Genomic DNA, 15,487 nt, shown 5'->3' with positions numbered 1-15,487 from the left:
ATGGAGGGGAGGGGAGGAGTATGGGGGCAGGAAAGATGGTGGAATGAGATGGACATCATTACCCAAGTTACATGTATGACTACACATATGGTGTGACACTACATCATGTACAGAGAAATGAAAAGTTTGGCTTCAATTGTGTACAATGAATCAAAATGCATTCTGTTGTCATATATACCTAATTAAAATAAATAAATAATTTTTAAGGTATTTATTTTTTAGCTGTAGTTGGACACAATACCTTTGTTTCACTTATTTATTTTTATGTGGTGCTGAGGATCGAACCCAGTTCTTGCACGTGCAAGACAATTGCTCTACCGCTGAGCCACAACCCCAGCCCAATAAATAATTTTTTAAAAGTGATACCAAGGTGTTACACATATCCTGCTTTCTGAAGCCATACTTAATATTAAAATAATAATGTTAGCTAACATTGTGAATCATTTATTAAAGTTCCAAGAAGTCTTCTTTTTGTAATTTTTTATTTGTTCTTTTTAGTTATACATGACAGTAGAATTATTTTGACAGATTATACATTCATAGAGTATAACTTCCCATTCTTAGGGATGTATGTGATATGGAATTACATTTGTCTTGTATTCATACATGATCATAGGAAAGTAATGTCGGATTCATTCTCCTGTTTTTCCTATTTCCATTCCCTTCCCTTCCCCTCATTCCCCTTTGTCTAATCTGATGAACTTCTATTCTATCTTCCCACCCCACCCCCAACTCCTTATTGTGAGTTAGCATCGCACATCAGAGAGAATATTTGGCCTTTGGTTTTTTGGTATTGGCTTATTTCACTTAGTGTGATATTCTCCATTTCCAACCATTTACCAGCAAATGCCATAATTTCATTTTCAGCTTCAGAGATGATGGAATGTGTGGTAAAGCCACATGCAAGCTTCTGAAATGTTCTTCTTTACATTCATTGTAGAGCAGCCACTGATGTGAGTCCCCAATACGAAGAAGCAAGCTGTTACTTCTATAGCACATCCCTCTGCCACTCCCTCACTCCACGGGTGAGATTCCCAAGACTACTGCACCTTCCTGAGGCCCCTCCAGGTTTTTGTGACCAAATAAGAAAATTTGCTGTGCCATTTATGCCCAATTTTGTTCCCTGAGGTATTGACAGAGTGGCTGTTGCCAGTCACATGTGACATTAAGTTGACATTCACGGTACCATAAAAGTCAAAATTTAAAAAGCAATAGAAGACAGGAAGTAAATAATAATTCATTCCTAGTGTCTACAGGTTAAAAGAAAAAGAGAGATCTTCATTTTTAAAAGATATAAATACCCCAACAGTATAACCACTACTTGCTGACATATTCAACACACACACACTTCTCTGTCACATTTCAGATGACATGGAACATGGAGAAAGGGGAGAGGAATGTGAAGTATCAGGGTCCACAAATAGATTCATGTTGCAATTTTACCCTTTTCAGTTTCACCCAGGGATAAATCTGTAACACCCCAATTTACACATTTTAGTTGAAGCCTCAACAAACCGGTTGTTTGCTGGTGTTTTTAACGGTTCTGGGGATCTGACAGCAGTGACATTTTAGAGAAAGAAATGCCAAGGCACACATCAAAGAGATCGACATTTGATACCGTGCCCTGTTGGCAACGGGCAAGTGCTCATTCTTCCATTTTTGGTTTTTCTTCTACCGTATGCATTTTTTGAGACTGGCGAGCATCTCTTCATGGTCAAGTCTGCCTGGTTTTGCTGGTTATTAACTTCCCCCCATCACTAGGAGGTCCAAACGAGGGTTGTTTAAATACTTGAACGGAGGAACAATTAAACCCTGTGCTGAAATACTAGTCTGGTGAGAGATAGGGTTACTCCCCTCAGTAACACACTCCACTGCGCGAGGAAGACGGTCTGCATGTGTTGTGACAGCACGGGCTGTGGAGGCCGGCACTGAGGGAGGACGAAGGGATGGACTCAAAATCTTGAAATGGTGTCCAGAAGATGTCAACAACCTCAGCTGTCACCGGGATGACCTGCACCCTCCAGCATGCCTGGATGGTTCAAAAAGGCATGGTACGGGCTGGCCTCTTTCCTGAGCTTCTCCTCCTTCCTGCTGATCATCGTCGCCCTGGCGGTGCCCCACTGGCTGAGTGGGAAAATCCTGTGTCAGACTGGAGTGGATCTGGTCAACGCCACAGATCCAGAGCTCGTCAAATTCATTGGGGACATTTACTACGGGCTCTTCCGAGGGTGTAAGGTGCGGCAGTGCGGTCTCGGGGGCCGCCAGTCCCAATTCACCAGTGAGTATATTGGGGGCATAAAAACTGACTTAGATGCTTGTTATTTCTTTTCATTTGCGAGGGTGCTCATGTGTGCATGTGGAATTTGAGGGATGTCTCAGTCTCGGGGGTAATGTCAAAGCCTGCCGTGAGCCAGAGGTTCTCATTCAGTACCAGAAAGAGACTCACTTCTTCCTTTTTTTTTTTTTAATAGAGGCATAGAGAAACATTACAAATAGGAATTTGCATATTTTTGTAGTTTATCTCTACTAATATTGCCAATTAAATTTTTAATATTCAATATTAAAATATTGGGTCAAAAACATGGGTCAAACATTCCATCAAAGGCTTTGCCTGGCCTGTCTTTTTTAAGCCTTACAACCAACTTATAAAGAAAGAATCATTCATATGTCTATTCTGCAGAGGAGTATTCTGAGGCTTGGAGAGTTGCATACCTGGCCTGAAGTCATTCAGCCAGGAAACAGCAGAACCAGAGGCCAGAAGCGTGTCACATGACTCTGGTGTCCTGGACAATTACTTGCGGGTGTAGACCCTCTGCAGAAATGAGCCTTGAGGAAATGTGGCAACTGCTTCCCAGCCTCAGAAAAGAGCAAGGGGCCTCTGCACATGGATTATGGGATCAGACTCCCCAGGTTCGTGGCACAGTGGCTGTTTACTGGTGGGGACACCCAGGCAGGGTGCTTGACGGCTCACAGGGAACGTGAGCAGACGCTGGCACTGGCCTGAGTTCAGCCTGGGATCAGAGCCACCCAGGATGTCAACAAAGCAGTCCTCTAAGTCATGAAGCCAGGAATCTAATCTGGCTTAAGAACTGTCCTCCAGGAAGGAAAACCAAAAAAAGACAATATTCTATAAACCTTTAGAATCCAAAAATTAGATTGCCAATGAGAATGACGACCCACAAAACCATCATTAATCGGCCCTGTGCTGATGCACGAGCATCAGGAACTTTATTTAGTGCAGGATTGTCACAGTGTTTAGAAACCTGACCAGGGCACATAAGCTACCCTGTGTAAAGAGGAAAAGCTGGCAACACTGACTATTGTAATACAAATTGCTGTCCTTTATATACATGAAGAAAAGACATGTTTCTTATGTTTAGTTAGGAAACATCTCTGAGCATATTTTTATTTACTCAGCAATTAAATTGGACCCGCACATGGGAAAAAGAGATCCATTAAAAATATAACCTAAAACCAAATAGGGCAGTGCACACCTATAATCCCAGCTACTTGGCAGACTGAGGCAGGAGAATTGCAAGTTCAAGGCCAGCCTTGGCAACTTAGTGAGACCCACTCTCTAAATAAAATAAAAGTGGCTCTGGACATCACTCAGTGATAGAGCACTTGCCTAGTATGCTCAAGACCCTGGATTCGACCCCAGTATGAATCGTAACCTAAAAGGTTTATAAATACAAAGAAATTAGAATAAAGAAAGTGTTAAAAGGGGACCATGAAAATTTTATGCTGTTCTTGATTCTAAACTGCATCCCCTGGCTGCAAAGGATGCCATTGGGACCATCAGTGAAACTGGAATAAATGCTATCAACTGGGCCTCACGAGCCATTGGGGTCTTAAAGATAAGACCCCACCGTTCCAGGCCACAGAAATTCAAACTGCCTCAGTTACAAGCCATAGTGCTCATTTATGAGCACTTGCTGTTTGCTCTCTGGAGGAACTCAAATCAATGTTCCCTTCCGTGCTGTCTCTTCCTTCTCAAAGAGACAGACACCCTTGGGCCTCAGGCCTCTGGGTTCCTCTAACAGGGTCTGGTCCCTAAGGCATCCAAACTGAATGAGATGCATAAGGGATGCTATTTATCTCTAGCTGTGAGTATCATGAGCATTGCAGCTACTGAGAATGTCTGGTTTCCTGCTGCCCCCGGGCCTCCCAGAGGAGGGGGCTTTCAAGGTTGGAAGTGATTCTCTTTGAAATCTTTCATGGGAGCCTGGGGCAGGCTCCTCCTGTGATGAGCTGACTTTACCTCTGCACTTCAGGGACACTGCGTACCTTATCATGTCCTCTGGCGCAAATCTAGTTTCCTTTAGATTTACAGCCCTTTATTCCAGCACCATGTAGCCCTGAGGCAGCTGCGGGGTGTATCAGACACTCCCACCTCTGACTTGAAGTCAGGATTTACCAACCTCTGCCACTTAATGTTGATCTGTGAAAAAATATCCCTGTTTACAAGGCCTTGCACGGATCAGGGAAGAGGAGTCTGTGAAAGCGCTCTGTAAACCGTGATCAGGGAGTTTTTACTGGGTCTCATTTACAAACAGCGTCCTTTCTCACCATCACAGAGGTCTCCCAGGAACCGCCCCAGAGAAACACTTCCCCATCCATCACAGGGAAAACCCAATTACTATTCATCACAAAAGGTGAAGGTCTTCTTTTATACCTAGACCTTCTGAAACCAAAACAAGTTAACCTGCTCTTGGGTGGCTAGGGAAAGAAAGAGAGAAACATTAACAGTGTCCACACATTCAACCGTGTTAAGGATTTCCAGACCAGATGCTGATAGGAAGCCAGGGACAAGTCAATCGGACAAGTGCCCCCCCTCCAGGGCCTCGAAGAGGAAGTGTGAACGAGGCACAGGGCACCCTGGGATCTCAAGCTTTTTTCTGAGATTCATTTCCTTCCATCTTGGTGCACTAGAAGAAAGACTTTAGCGTGCTCATTTTGTGAAGAAAATTAATTGAGGATCAAAGAAATCGATACTTGAAATAATTTCTGTAAAAGCACTTAACATAATAGGTGTGCTGTGGTTTTTAGTTCTTGGGTTACCTCCCTTCTTCCTACCCCTGAAGTGTTTCTCCAGCAGCCAAGACCTGCTTATTTGTCTTGCTGGGACTAAATAGGCTGTCACACTTCACTGCGATCAGGAGCAGACAAATTATCTAAACTTCAGGTACTGATAGAATGATTAATTGATTCTGGCATTCAAGCAAGCCAACTCTAATACGTACAAAATAAGAACATTTATTCCAATGCAAAATAAAACCTCTCGAATTCAAGCTACGCTATTATTAACATTGTCAACCTTTATTTATCCAAGTTTCCTGACTTTTCAGTGATGAGCTCTACAGCAGAATAATTTAGGCAGCCCTTGCTGGCTGTGTGTGTGTGCCCTTGGCAAAGCTACTTAACTTCCCTGAGCTTCAATTTCCTCATCTGTAAGAATGAGAGAGAGGGTAGCCAGGCTCAGTAAAAAGAAAACGTGTATTCAGTGCCTGCACCGTTTGCACCTGATCGAGGTAGCTGTTGTCATTTATGACTGTGGATCTTCTGTGTTTCTGTCACGCATTGCAGGCTGGAAAGTTACATTTCAGAGTTTACCCAAAACTCTTAGAAATGGAACAGACACGAAGGCAAGTGAGCAGCAGCTTTCAGGGGGGGCAGCACTTGGGACAGGAACACAGGTCGAGTCACCCTCAAAGACAGATGGAAAGAACAGATGCCCTGAAACTCCAGAGGAGAGACTCAGTTTCCACCTAGTGACACATGGAAAATAAGTAACCTTTCAAGACACAGGGACATCTGAGCCCAGGCATGTGGCACGTGAATGTGGGCATTAGATGAGATTCACCCTTTGCCAATGAAGAACTGTTTTAAATATAATTAATACACTTCCTACGATGGAGGCCCAAGTTCAGGCTCTCTCCCTCCCTCTCCCCATCCCTCCATATGTCCAAAATCCCCTCCCTCACCATCTAATATGCTTACTTCTCAGTATTTTAGTAAATTAATATGGATATGGGCTGGGATCATCATGTGTATGATTAGTTGTTGTTTTTTTAAGCTATATTGCATGGTTGTTCCTTAATTTATTAAATCAGTCTCCCGTGGATTCACACGTTGGTTTCTCTCCCGTCTTTTGCTGTTGTGATGAACATCCCACCTCTTCTGCTTTAAGCACCTGTAGAAATGTGCCTGGAAAATAGATTCCTGGAAGTGAAATTGCTTTAACAGATGCTGCCAAATTGCCCTCTTACTGGGTTGGAAAATCAACATCCCTACAGCATTTGAGAGTAGGGAGAATTAGCAAATATTTTATACGTGGCCACCTCACAGGTGACTCTTCTCTGTGGGAAGGATTCGGTGAGGATTGATAACTAAGCAGGTCATGTATCCTACGGATTGCATGATCAAGAAAGGGGACAACAGAACAATTAGGTAATCAAGTGTGAGTGACCATTTTAGGAATAAAAAGAGCCTGAGGAGTTGAAAGGGTGAAAAAATAAAATCTAAAGGAAGGCAGGTGGAGGGAAGGAAGATGCCTTAGAGAGACAAACTCCCTGAAAGGAGCTCAGCTTCCCAGGTTGAGTTTCCCAGGTCAGTGAGACAACAATACACGGAAACACAAAACGGAAAGAAAGTTCAATCAGAACTAAGGACGCAAGCGCCGAGTTCAGACCCTGCAGGTAGAAAGGATGTCGTAAGGAGAGCACAAAGCCTTGGTTCTCAGGCTTGGCTAATGGCAGCTTTGGTGAATAAGGGAAGGCAGGCAGCCAGCAAGGGTAGAAGGAGTGAGAGTAGAACCAGGAAGGCCTTGGGTCTTGGCCCCTGAAGGGAGGGGGCTGGGGAGGGCTGGTCAGTTGAATCAGAGACTCCCCGCTGGGCCCAGGCTCCCCCAGGAGGTACTCAGCCGAAACCCTGGAGTGGCTGCTGAGAAATAGGCATGCTCAGGAGTCCTTTCACTGTCCTTTATAATTAGTAAGAACTGACTTGGATTTCTTTATATCACATAGTACTCAGTCTAAAACCCTGTGTAGACTTCAGAGACACATTGCCCAAGACAGGAACCTTCGTGTCTCTGAGCCTGTGGGTAAAGGAGTTGGTAAGATCATCCTCACTTCATTACCACGAGGACTGAATGAAGTGATGGGTACAAAACGCTCAGCCGGTGACTTTGCTCAGCCAAAGCTGATCACCCTCAACTCATCGGCAATCATCACTCTCCATTATACTGATGAGGAAACGGAGGTTCTGAGAGGCCACATGACCTTCCCAAGTCAGAGGGTAAAAGTGACAACAGCGCCCACTGCTGCCATTGTTGGGAAGCTGTCCTCCCAGGCAACCTTTGATGAGTAAGTACTGGTGGCACATAGACAGGAAACAAATAGAATCTCTCACTAAACCACCCTGCCACACTTGTACAGAAAATTCATATTTTCATAAAATATTGTGCAACACAAGGATTAAGTGTCCTTGGTCCTTGGGGGCAATGAGATCCACCTTGCCCTGGGGTGGGCTCATGTGCCTCCGGGCACAGCAGGTCTCAGAGCTGCCAGGTCAGGGATGTTGTGGTCACTCCAAGGAAGAGAAGATTGCTGGTCACCTGACAACTGGGGACTTGGGGGGCCAGGGTTTCACCCAGGAAGCCCCCTGTTTTGGAAAACATAGCGAGAGTCGTCTTCTCGGTCAAAGCCCAGGTGGGAGGCAGCTTGGGCTTTCTGAAAGGCACCAAGCTCCGACTGAAATACCAGCTGTGTCCTCTCCCCCCAGTCTTTCCGAACCTGGTGAAGGAGCTCAACACGGGCCTCCACGTGACGATTCTGCTGCTCCTCTTCCTGGCCTTGGCCCTGGCTCTGGTCAGCATGGGCTTTGCTGTCCTCAACATGGTCCAGGTCCCCTACCGGGCGGTCAACGGCCCTGGAGGCATCTGCCTGTGGAATGTCCTGGCAGGTAAGATGTCCCGTGGGGATAGAAATTCAGGTCCATCACCATCACCAGGCGGGCTCCACGTGGCTGGGCGAAAGAGTGGAGGGATTTAAATGTCCACCTTCAACCTTCAGCTGTCACTCGGTGGCCAGGAAATGCCCTCTTTACTAAGTCCCCGAGGCTTTCAAAATAAAGGACCGTGCTGTTAGAATAGTCTTCACTTAGAGCAGTGAGGAGAGGTCAGGGTGAAGGGGAAGAGCTGGGGACAGGAGAGGTGGGCATGGTGAGGGGTCAGACGGTGGCCACCGCTGCAGCTGGGCCTGCAAGGAGCCAGCACAAATGACAGCAGAGAGGGCCATGGGAGCACCAGAGCCATCTGTGAAAGGCTGTTCCTTCCAGGTTCCAGGCAGAGAAAGGAGCAGTAAGTGCCAGTGTCTAGGGCACCCGCCCCCAGGACACCCCCCTCTCCTCCTCAGACACCTTCTCTGTTCCACGCCCTGATGCTAGATGCCGATCGCGGAGCCTCCTCTAAGTGCCAGGCATGGGCCTGGGGATTTCCCATACCTTATTTAAGTCTCAGAATCCCCATGAGGAGGTTTGTCAGACCCGTATTTACCAGTGAAGAGTCAGAGAAGTTAAAAGGTCTCACAGCGATGAGTAGGAGGAGTGGCATTGCAACCCAAGATGACTGATTCTAAGTCCTTTGACTTTTCGTTGATCAGTGGTCTTATTCCCAAACCAAAAACTTTTCCAAGACAACAGCGTGTGTGTTTGTGGGAGTGTGTGTGGATCTATGGATACACAGAAATTGATCCACATTTAATTATGCCCTTAACAAATCATCTGTGATGAAAGTAACAAAGTCCCTCGAAACAAGGGCTAATAAAACCATTACGGCAATAACCCCTCACCACCTTCACTTAAGACAAAGTGACCGTCAAGTATAATGTGTTATTTTACCATATATTATAATGCAGTGTCAAGAATCAATTATTAGGGCTGGGGATATAGCTCAGTTGGTACAGTGCTTGATTCACATGTACAAGGCCCTGGGTTCAGTCCCCAGCACCACAAAAAAAAAAAAAAAATCAATAACTTTGTATTTTCCTATCCTTCAGATGCTGACTCCCTGTAGAATTATCTGTGCACGTGCTTACCCACGTCTAGACCTAAGGTATCCTGTTCCTCTCTGTACGCACCCTCAGAGCGGCTGGCATATAAAAAGTTCTCAATCCTGCTTGCTAAATAAATGATTATCTCTGTCAATTTCCCTCCTCAAAGAGAAGGGACTCTCAAAATCTACTGATGAGAGTAAAAAAAGCAAGCAGTTGGACAAAACTGTAGTGTCCAAAGCCATAAAAACATGGATAGCCTTTGAACAACTCCACATGGGGTTTTGTGCTAAGGAAATAACAGAACAAGAGCATAAGATGTACATAAAATGATGTTTACTGCAACAACTTATAATATCAAAACTGGAAGCCATCTGGATTTCCAGAAATAAGGTCATACTTAAACAAATTAAAGTGTGTGTCCAGAATAAAATACTCTGCACCTATTTCAAAATTGTACTGCAACAGGACATTTAACAATATGGAAAAATGTTCAAGTGAAGGGGAAAAATTCAAATTTAAAATTCAAGTAAGAGCACCATAATACCAATTGTATGAAGGGGAAAGAAACGTGGCCAAATATACTAATGTGTTCAAAGTGTTTATTCCTGGCTTTTAGGATAAAAGTAAATCTGTGTTTTCCATGATGACAGATGTCACTGGTGTCCAGATTCTCTCCTTGGTGAGGATGTAATAACCTCATAAAAGCATAATAAATGCATTTTTGAAAATATTAATTTAAACCAGAACAGGGAAGGAGATATACCCAGTGGGAGACAGAGAGGAAAAGACAGAGACCCAAGAACATCAAAGTTCCAAGCAAGTGATAAGGAGGTAGATGAGGTTGGGAATTCTGGATTTTTCCCTCCCTATTTTCCCCCTTCTACAGCCTTCAGCAGCTGAGAACCTAACAGTTCAGTCAGGTGAAACCCACCTGCAGAATCCCCTCCCTAGCTCCTCCCACCAGTCCTCAGCTCCATACAGAAATCCAGATGTTCAGAGGCCGAACTTCTCCAGATGATCCCTGAGAAAGAATGGTGCTGGGAGAGGGAGGGAGTTGGAGAAGGATTCAAAGTCGATCCAACCCAGGGCTTATGCTCCTTCTCACCTGGGCCACCTGTCACCTTCAGCTGGGTGGGTCTGCTGCCGCTTTGTTAAAACAAATTAAAATTTGTGTTGTGTTTTAGACCCAAAGCAAGTTTGTGACCCACGGCACAGAAATGCCACTTCACACAGAGTCCTTAGGACTGCGAGGAGCCGTGGTGACTGATGACTCAGGGCGGGTTTTGGGTTTCAGGTGGAGTGGTGGCCTTGGCCATCGCCAGCTTCATGGCTGCGGTGAGATCGCACCACCTGACCGAGCGCATCGCCAACTTCCAGGAGAACCTCTTCCAGTTCGTTGTGGTGGAGGAGCGGTACGAAGAGTCCTTCTGGATCTGCGTGGCCAGTGCGTCAGCCCATGCGGCCAACTTGGTCGTGGTGGCCGTCAGTCAGATTCCCCTCCCCGAGATCAAAACCAAAATCGAAGAGGCCACAGTCACTGCTGAGGACATCTTGTACTGACGGCCCCCTCCTGCTCACGCCCTTCCTAAATCGGTCCCCCAGTGGGAGGGGGACCTCAGGTTGTGCAGTCTTCCCGTACTGTAGTGTCCCTGTTCTTGGTGGTAGGAAGGGTGTGGACGGAGTAACCTGGGGTGGAGGGCTCTGGTTCTGGGAAGTAAGGCTTCCTGGCAATCCCCCAAACACTGAGTCTCTCTCAGGCCTCTGGAGTTTGCCTTGGAGACTTGGCCACTTGCCGTCTGTGTGTCACATTGGACAATTCACTTAGTGTCTATTTTTCAATTTCCTCATCTGTAAAACTTCATAAGTTTGTTATGAGTTTTATAAGAGTGATGGTGTCGGGGGCAGAGCACTCTAGAAATCCAGGGTACCGTATACTCCAGTAAGTGTCCATAGACCCTTGGTCCATCCCACACAGTATTTAGGGGGTGTCTGAAGAGGAATATAATAATAACGTCCTGGTCTTTGAGAAACACCTAATCTTCCTACATGACAGTAATTAGCAATAATAACACTAAGAATGAAAATTACCATTTTTTGAGTGGGTACTATGTTCTGGACCCTGTTCTCAGAATTTTTGCACACATTAACTTGTTAGATCCTCTGCAAACTCAGGTGGTAGGTGCTATTGTAGCCCATTTGACAGATAAAAGAACTAAGATGTGGAGAAGCTGGGTGACTTGCTGAGGTCAGGAATTAAGTCCAGGAGGCCTGGAACCAGGATCTGTACTTTTGACCACTCTACTAACCTGTGGTGGATAGAGGAGCAATCGCAATGCACTATGGTAAGTGCTGAAATCAGACAGGTGTAGAGGACCCAGGAAGGAATTAGAGCTTCAGCAAGGCATGTGGCATGAAGAAAGTGTCACAGAGCCAATATCTGATCTGCACTGTAAAAGATGAGTGGGCTGCTTCCAGGGGTAAAGAAGCAAGGTTGGCGAGGGGCATTGCAGCGTGCATCAGTACAGAGGATCCCAGGCACAGGCATGAAATTCCAAGAAGGGCACACAGGCACGTGAATGCTCAGTGGGATGAGAACGCTGCTCTAATTGGAGAAACCCGGTGGCTTTGCGTTGGGCTTTCCTAAGAAATGCCGTGATGGTTGATTTCATGTGTCCACTTGGCCAGGACATGGTCCCTGGATATTTGGTCAGACACTATCATCGATATTTTTCTGAAGATATCTTCTGATGAGATTCACATTTAAATCTTACCTTCCATAATGTGGGTGAGCCTCATCCAATCAGTAGAAGGCCTTAATGGAAGAAAGCCTGATCTCCCGGTGGGTCGGGAGGACTCTGCTAGCACACTACCTTGGCACTTGAACCCTAACTCTTCCCCAATCCCCAGCCTATCTGCACACCCTGCAGATTCTGGACTTGCCAGCTTCCACAACCATTGAACCAACTCCTAACCACCACCCCTTTTCTCTCTCTTTCCCTATTTCTCCCTCCACCCATCCCTCTCTCCCTGTCCAGTTCCTTGGTATCTTCTAGGGATTAATTCTAAGATCTCTGTCAAATACCAAAATGCACAGATGATCAAATCCCCTGTATAAAATGGCCTAGTGTCTGCATGTCACCCTTACAATCCTCTTAGGTAAAAATCATTTCTTGATCACTGGTAAAAAATGCATAAAACAATGTAAATGCTACGTAAATACTTGTTATATTGTTAAGGGAATCATGACAAGAAAAAACAGACCTGTTCATGTTAATTATCCTAGGCCTAACCATATTACTGATCCTCAGTTGGTTGAATCTGTGTATGCAGAACATGGACAGGAAGGGCCACCTGCACACATGCACACACACACACACACACACACACACACACACTCACCCATCCTCTATGGCTCCATTTCTCTGGAGAACCCTAGCTAATACAAGTACCCAACCCACCCATTGTTCTGAGACGAGACACCAGCTGGGTGGAATCCTTTCCCAGGCCTCCTGTCTTCATGCCAAATAAACATCACCTAACCCCTGCCTCCAAATAACCAATCTAAAAGGACACCTGATTTGGTGGCTTCAGGAAGTTTCCTTAGCACCTCTCTGTGCTAAATGCTTATAATTCCCCGATGGGCCCATCTGTCCCTGTACCAGCACAACTTCAGTATTTTTTGTGGACTAATTCAGATGGCATGTGGCTAGAAGGAAGTTCATGTGATAGGAGAGCATCAAAGGATAGCAACAGCACCATGCTGCCCGAAAACATAAAGAAATGTCAGCATCATATCCAGATGAACACAAAGTCCAGCTGATGGGTTTAAAAACATAAGTACACAAGAATCTCACAATAGTTTACATTCTAAGGATCTAAGGATCTTGGCGCATTTATTCCTTCAACAAGTGTTGACACAATTCACAATAGCTAAACTGTAGAACCAGCCTAGATGCCCTTCAATGGGTGAATGGATAAAAAAAAATGTGGCATATATACACAATGGAATGTTACTCAGCAATAAAAGAGAATAAAATCATGGCATTTTCAGGTAAATGGATGGAGTTGGAGAAGATCATGCTAAGTGAAGTTAGCCAATCCCCAAAAACCAAATGCTGAATGTTTTCTGTGATGTAAGGAGGCTGATTCAGAGTGGGATAGGGAGGGGGAGCACGGGAGGAATAGACGAACTCTAGATAGGGCAGAGGGGTTGGAGGGGAAGGGAGGGGACATGGGGTTAGAAATGATGGTGGAATGTGATGATCATTATTCTCCAAAGTACAAGTATAAAGACACAAATTGGTGTGAATATACGATGTATATAATCAAAGATATGAAAAATCGTGCTCTAGGGGCTGGGGTTGTGGCTCAGAGATAAAGTGAATGTGAGGCCCTGGGTTTGATTCTTAGCACCACATTAAAAAAAAATAAAGGTATTGACAACTACAACTAATATATATAATTTATATATATATATAAATTGTGCTCTATATGCGTAATAAGAATGGTAATGCATTCGACTATCATATCTAAATAAAAAAATAAACAACAACAACAACAAAAAACAAGTGTTGAGCCAGAAGAAGTGGCACATGCCTGCAATGCCAATTACTTGGAAGGCAGAGGCCAGAGAATCTCAACTTTGAGGCCAGCCTCAGCAACTTAGTGAAATCTTGTCTCAGAATTTAAAAATAAGAAGGGCTAGGGATGTAGCTCAGTGGTATAGCACTTGCCTAGCATGTGTGAGAACCTGGGTTTAATTCTCCATATTGCACGCGCGTGCGCACACACACACACACACACACACACAGAGTCTCATAATTGATCCAAGAGCTCAGAGTAGAGCAGTTAACAAATAACAAATCCCTGCCCTCTGGAGAGACATGCTCTGAGCAGCTGGGGTGGCTCATGCAGAAGTAGCTTGTGATGAAGCTGCTAAGAAAATGAGCAGGGCTGTAGGCTTGGACCAGTCACAGCCCTGAGCTGTGTGCAGACTGTCACTGAGAAAAGGAGGCCTGGTAAACTCAATTTTGCTTCTAAGAGTGGAGTTGGCGACGTGTGCCAAGGAGTCAAAGCACAGGCCTTTGTACCTGTGGGTGTGTCTCTAGTGACAAAGTCCACAGCCTTTGAAAGGGTTTCATCAGCGTCAGTGACACCTTGAAGTCTCAAACCATGAGACTTCAAACCATCAGGTAGCAACCACAATGTCCCTGGAGAGACTCAGGTTCAGTCTGGAAGCCCATCTCTTGGGGACACCATGGAACCGATTCCTAAATAGAATTTAGCAGAGAGTGAGGGAGAAGGGAGATTAAACATCTGGGTCACAGAAATCACTTGCGTTATTAGTCAAGTGCACAGAGAAAATGTAGCCCCTTGTTTTGACTATGATTCATTTGGTCACTTTACGAGTAAATAAATGCCCAATCCAGTTTAAATGTAACCCAACCTAGCCACACACGGTGCATATGCCTGTAATCCCAGAGGCTCGGGAGGCTAAGTCAGGAGTTCAAAGCCAGCCTCAGCAATGGTGAGATGCTTAGCAAATCAGGGGTCCCTGTCTCTAAATAAAATACAATCATGGGAATGTGGCTTAGTGGTTGAGTGCCCCTGAGTTCAATTCCCAGTACAAAAAATAAAAATAAAAAATTCAACCCAATCTGATCATTGACACCATCCCTCCAGTGATGGTCAGTCTCTCTGGGATAAAATGGCTGCTCCTCAGATGACCTCCCTGGCCTACCTTCTCTTGAAAATGGTTCTAGGCCTGTAGAGGAGGGAGACCCACATGTGTCCTGATTTCCCAGAAGGGTCCCCAGGCCTCCTGCTAGTTCTGGGAGGCACACACACTGGCTCTTTGGTTTTCCATCCACCTGACTGCTCCCAGTCCTGCCAACTTTGCAGGAACAGTCTGAGGTTGGAATCATTTGTGAAATGTTCTTTGGAAATTTGTCAGAGCCCAGTCATGGCCTGGATCCCATTGGCTGGAAACCCTGGAGTGACCACCAGGTCCTCTGTCCAGTTCACCTGTCCATCAGTCTACCCCCAGCCCTGTTGCAGAGTCACCTCACCCCTGCCTAGCAGCCTAGGAGACCCTCCCAGTCCCGGTCTTAACACAGCATCCTGCTCCATGGAGTGGGGGCTTCCTCTCCATTTCCTCTTAGCAAGTAATTCACACCTCTTATTCCTTCTCCCAATTCCTTTCTGCTAAGAGAAAATAATCCAAATATGACATAAATCCCATTTTTAAAGTGGGAGGCTGCCTTTTGCAAATGACTGTGAAGGTGACACCCCACCCAAAGTGGATGCAAATATGGGGACAATCTAGACAATAGTCTTCCAGCTTATGGTGAACTGTGACCTCAAGGATGCCTCCACATAGAGGTGGCACCTGCCTGATGCTCACAGACGCATCTCCTGACCCAACAGTGCTCCAA

General features: G+C 45.4%; 1 protein-coding gene across 1 annotated transcript; it reads left to right on the top strand.

Annotated features, from left to right (window-relative positions):
* Window positions 1–1,893: 1,893 nt before the first annotated feature.
* Window positions 1,894–13,234, top strand: Clrn2 (clarin 2). The gene is made up of 3 exons (XM_026403325.2): window positions 1,894–2,278; window positions 7,783–7,962; window positions 10,348–13,234. The coding sequence occupies exons 1-3, from the start codon at window positions 2,026–2,028 to the stop codon at window positions 10,611–10,613; spliced, it is 699 nt and encodes a 232-aa protein (XP_026259110.2). The 5' UTR covers window positions 1,894–2,025; the 3' UTR covers window positions 10,614–13,234.
* Window positions 13,235–15,487: the final 2,253 nt, after the last annotated feature.

Source organism: Urocitellus parryii, chromosome 10, assembly GCF_045843805.1.
Source record: "Urocitellus parryii isolate mUroPar1 chromosome 10, mUroPar1.hap1, whole genome shotgun sequence".
NCBI classification, from domain to species: Eukaryota; Metazoa; Chordata; class Mammalia; order Rodentia; family Sciuridae; genus Urocitellus; species Urocitellus parryii.
The sequence above is the reverse complement of the archived record's forward strand: the minus strand, read 5'-3'. Positions and strand labels throughout refer to the sequence as shown.

What these genes read in the sequence shown, in the direction of transcription:
- Clrn2 (XM_026403325.2), top strand. Translation starts at nt 2,026, where the DNA reads ATGCCTGGATGGTTCAAAAAGGCATGGTACGGGCTGGCCTCTTTCCTG. An exon ending in CCGCCAGTCCCAATTCACCA is followed by an intron (nt 2,279 to 7,782) that starts GTGAGTATATTG and finishes CTCTCCCCCCAG; the next exon opens with TCTTTCCGAACCTGGTGAAG. An exon ending in CCTGTGGAATGTCCTGGCAG is followed by an intron (nt 7,963 to 10,347) that starts GTAAGATGTCCC and finishes TTTGGGTTTCAG; the next exon opens with GTGGAGTGGTGGCCTTGGCC.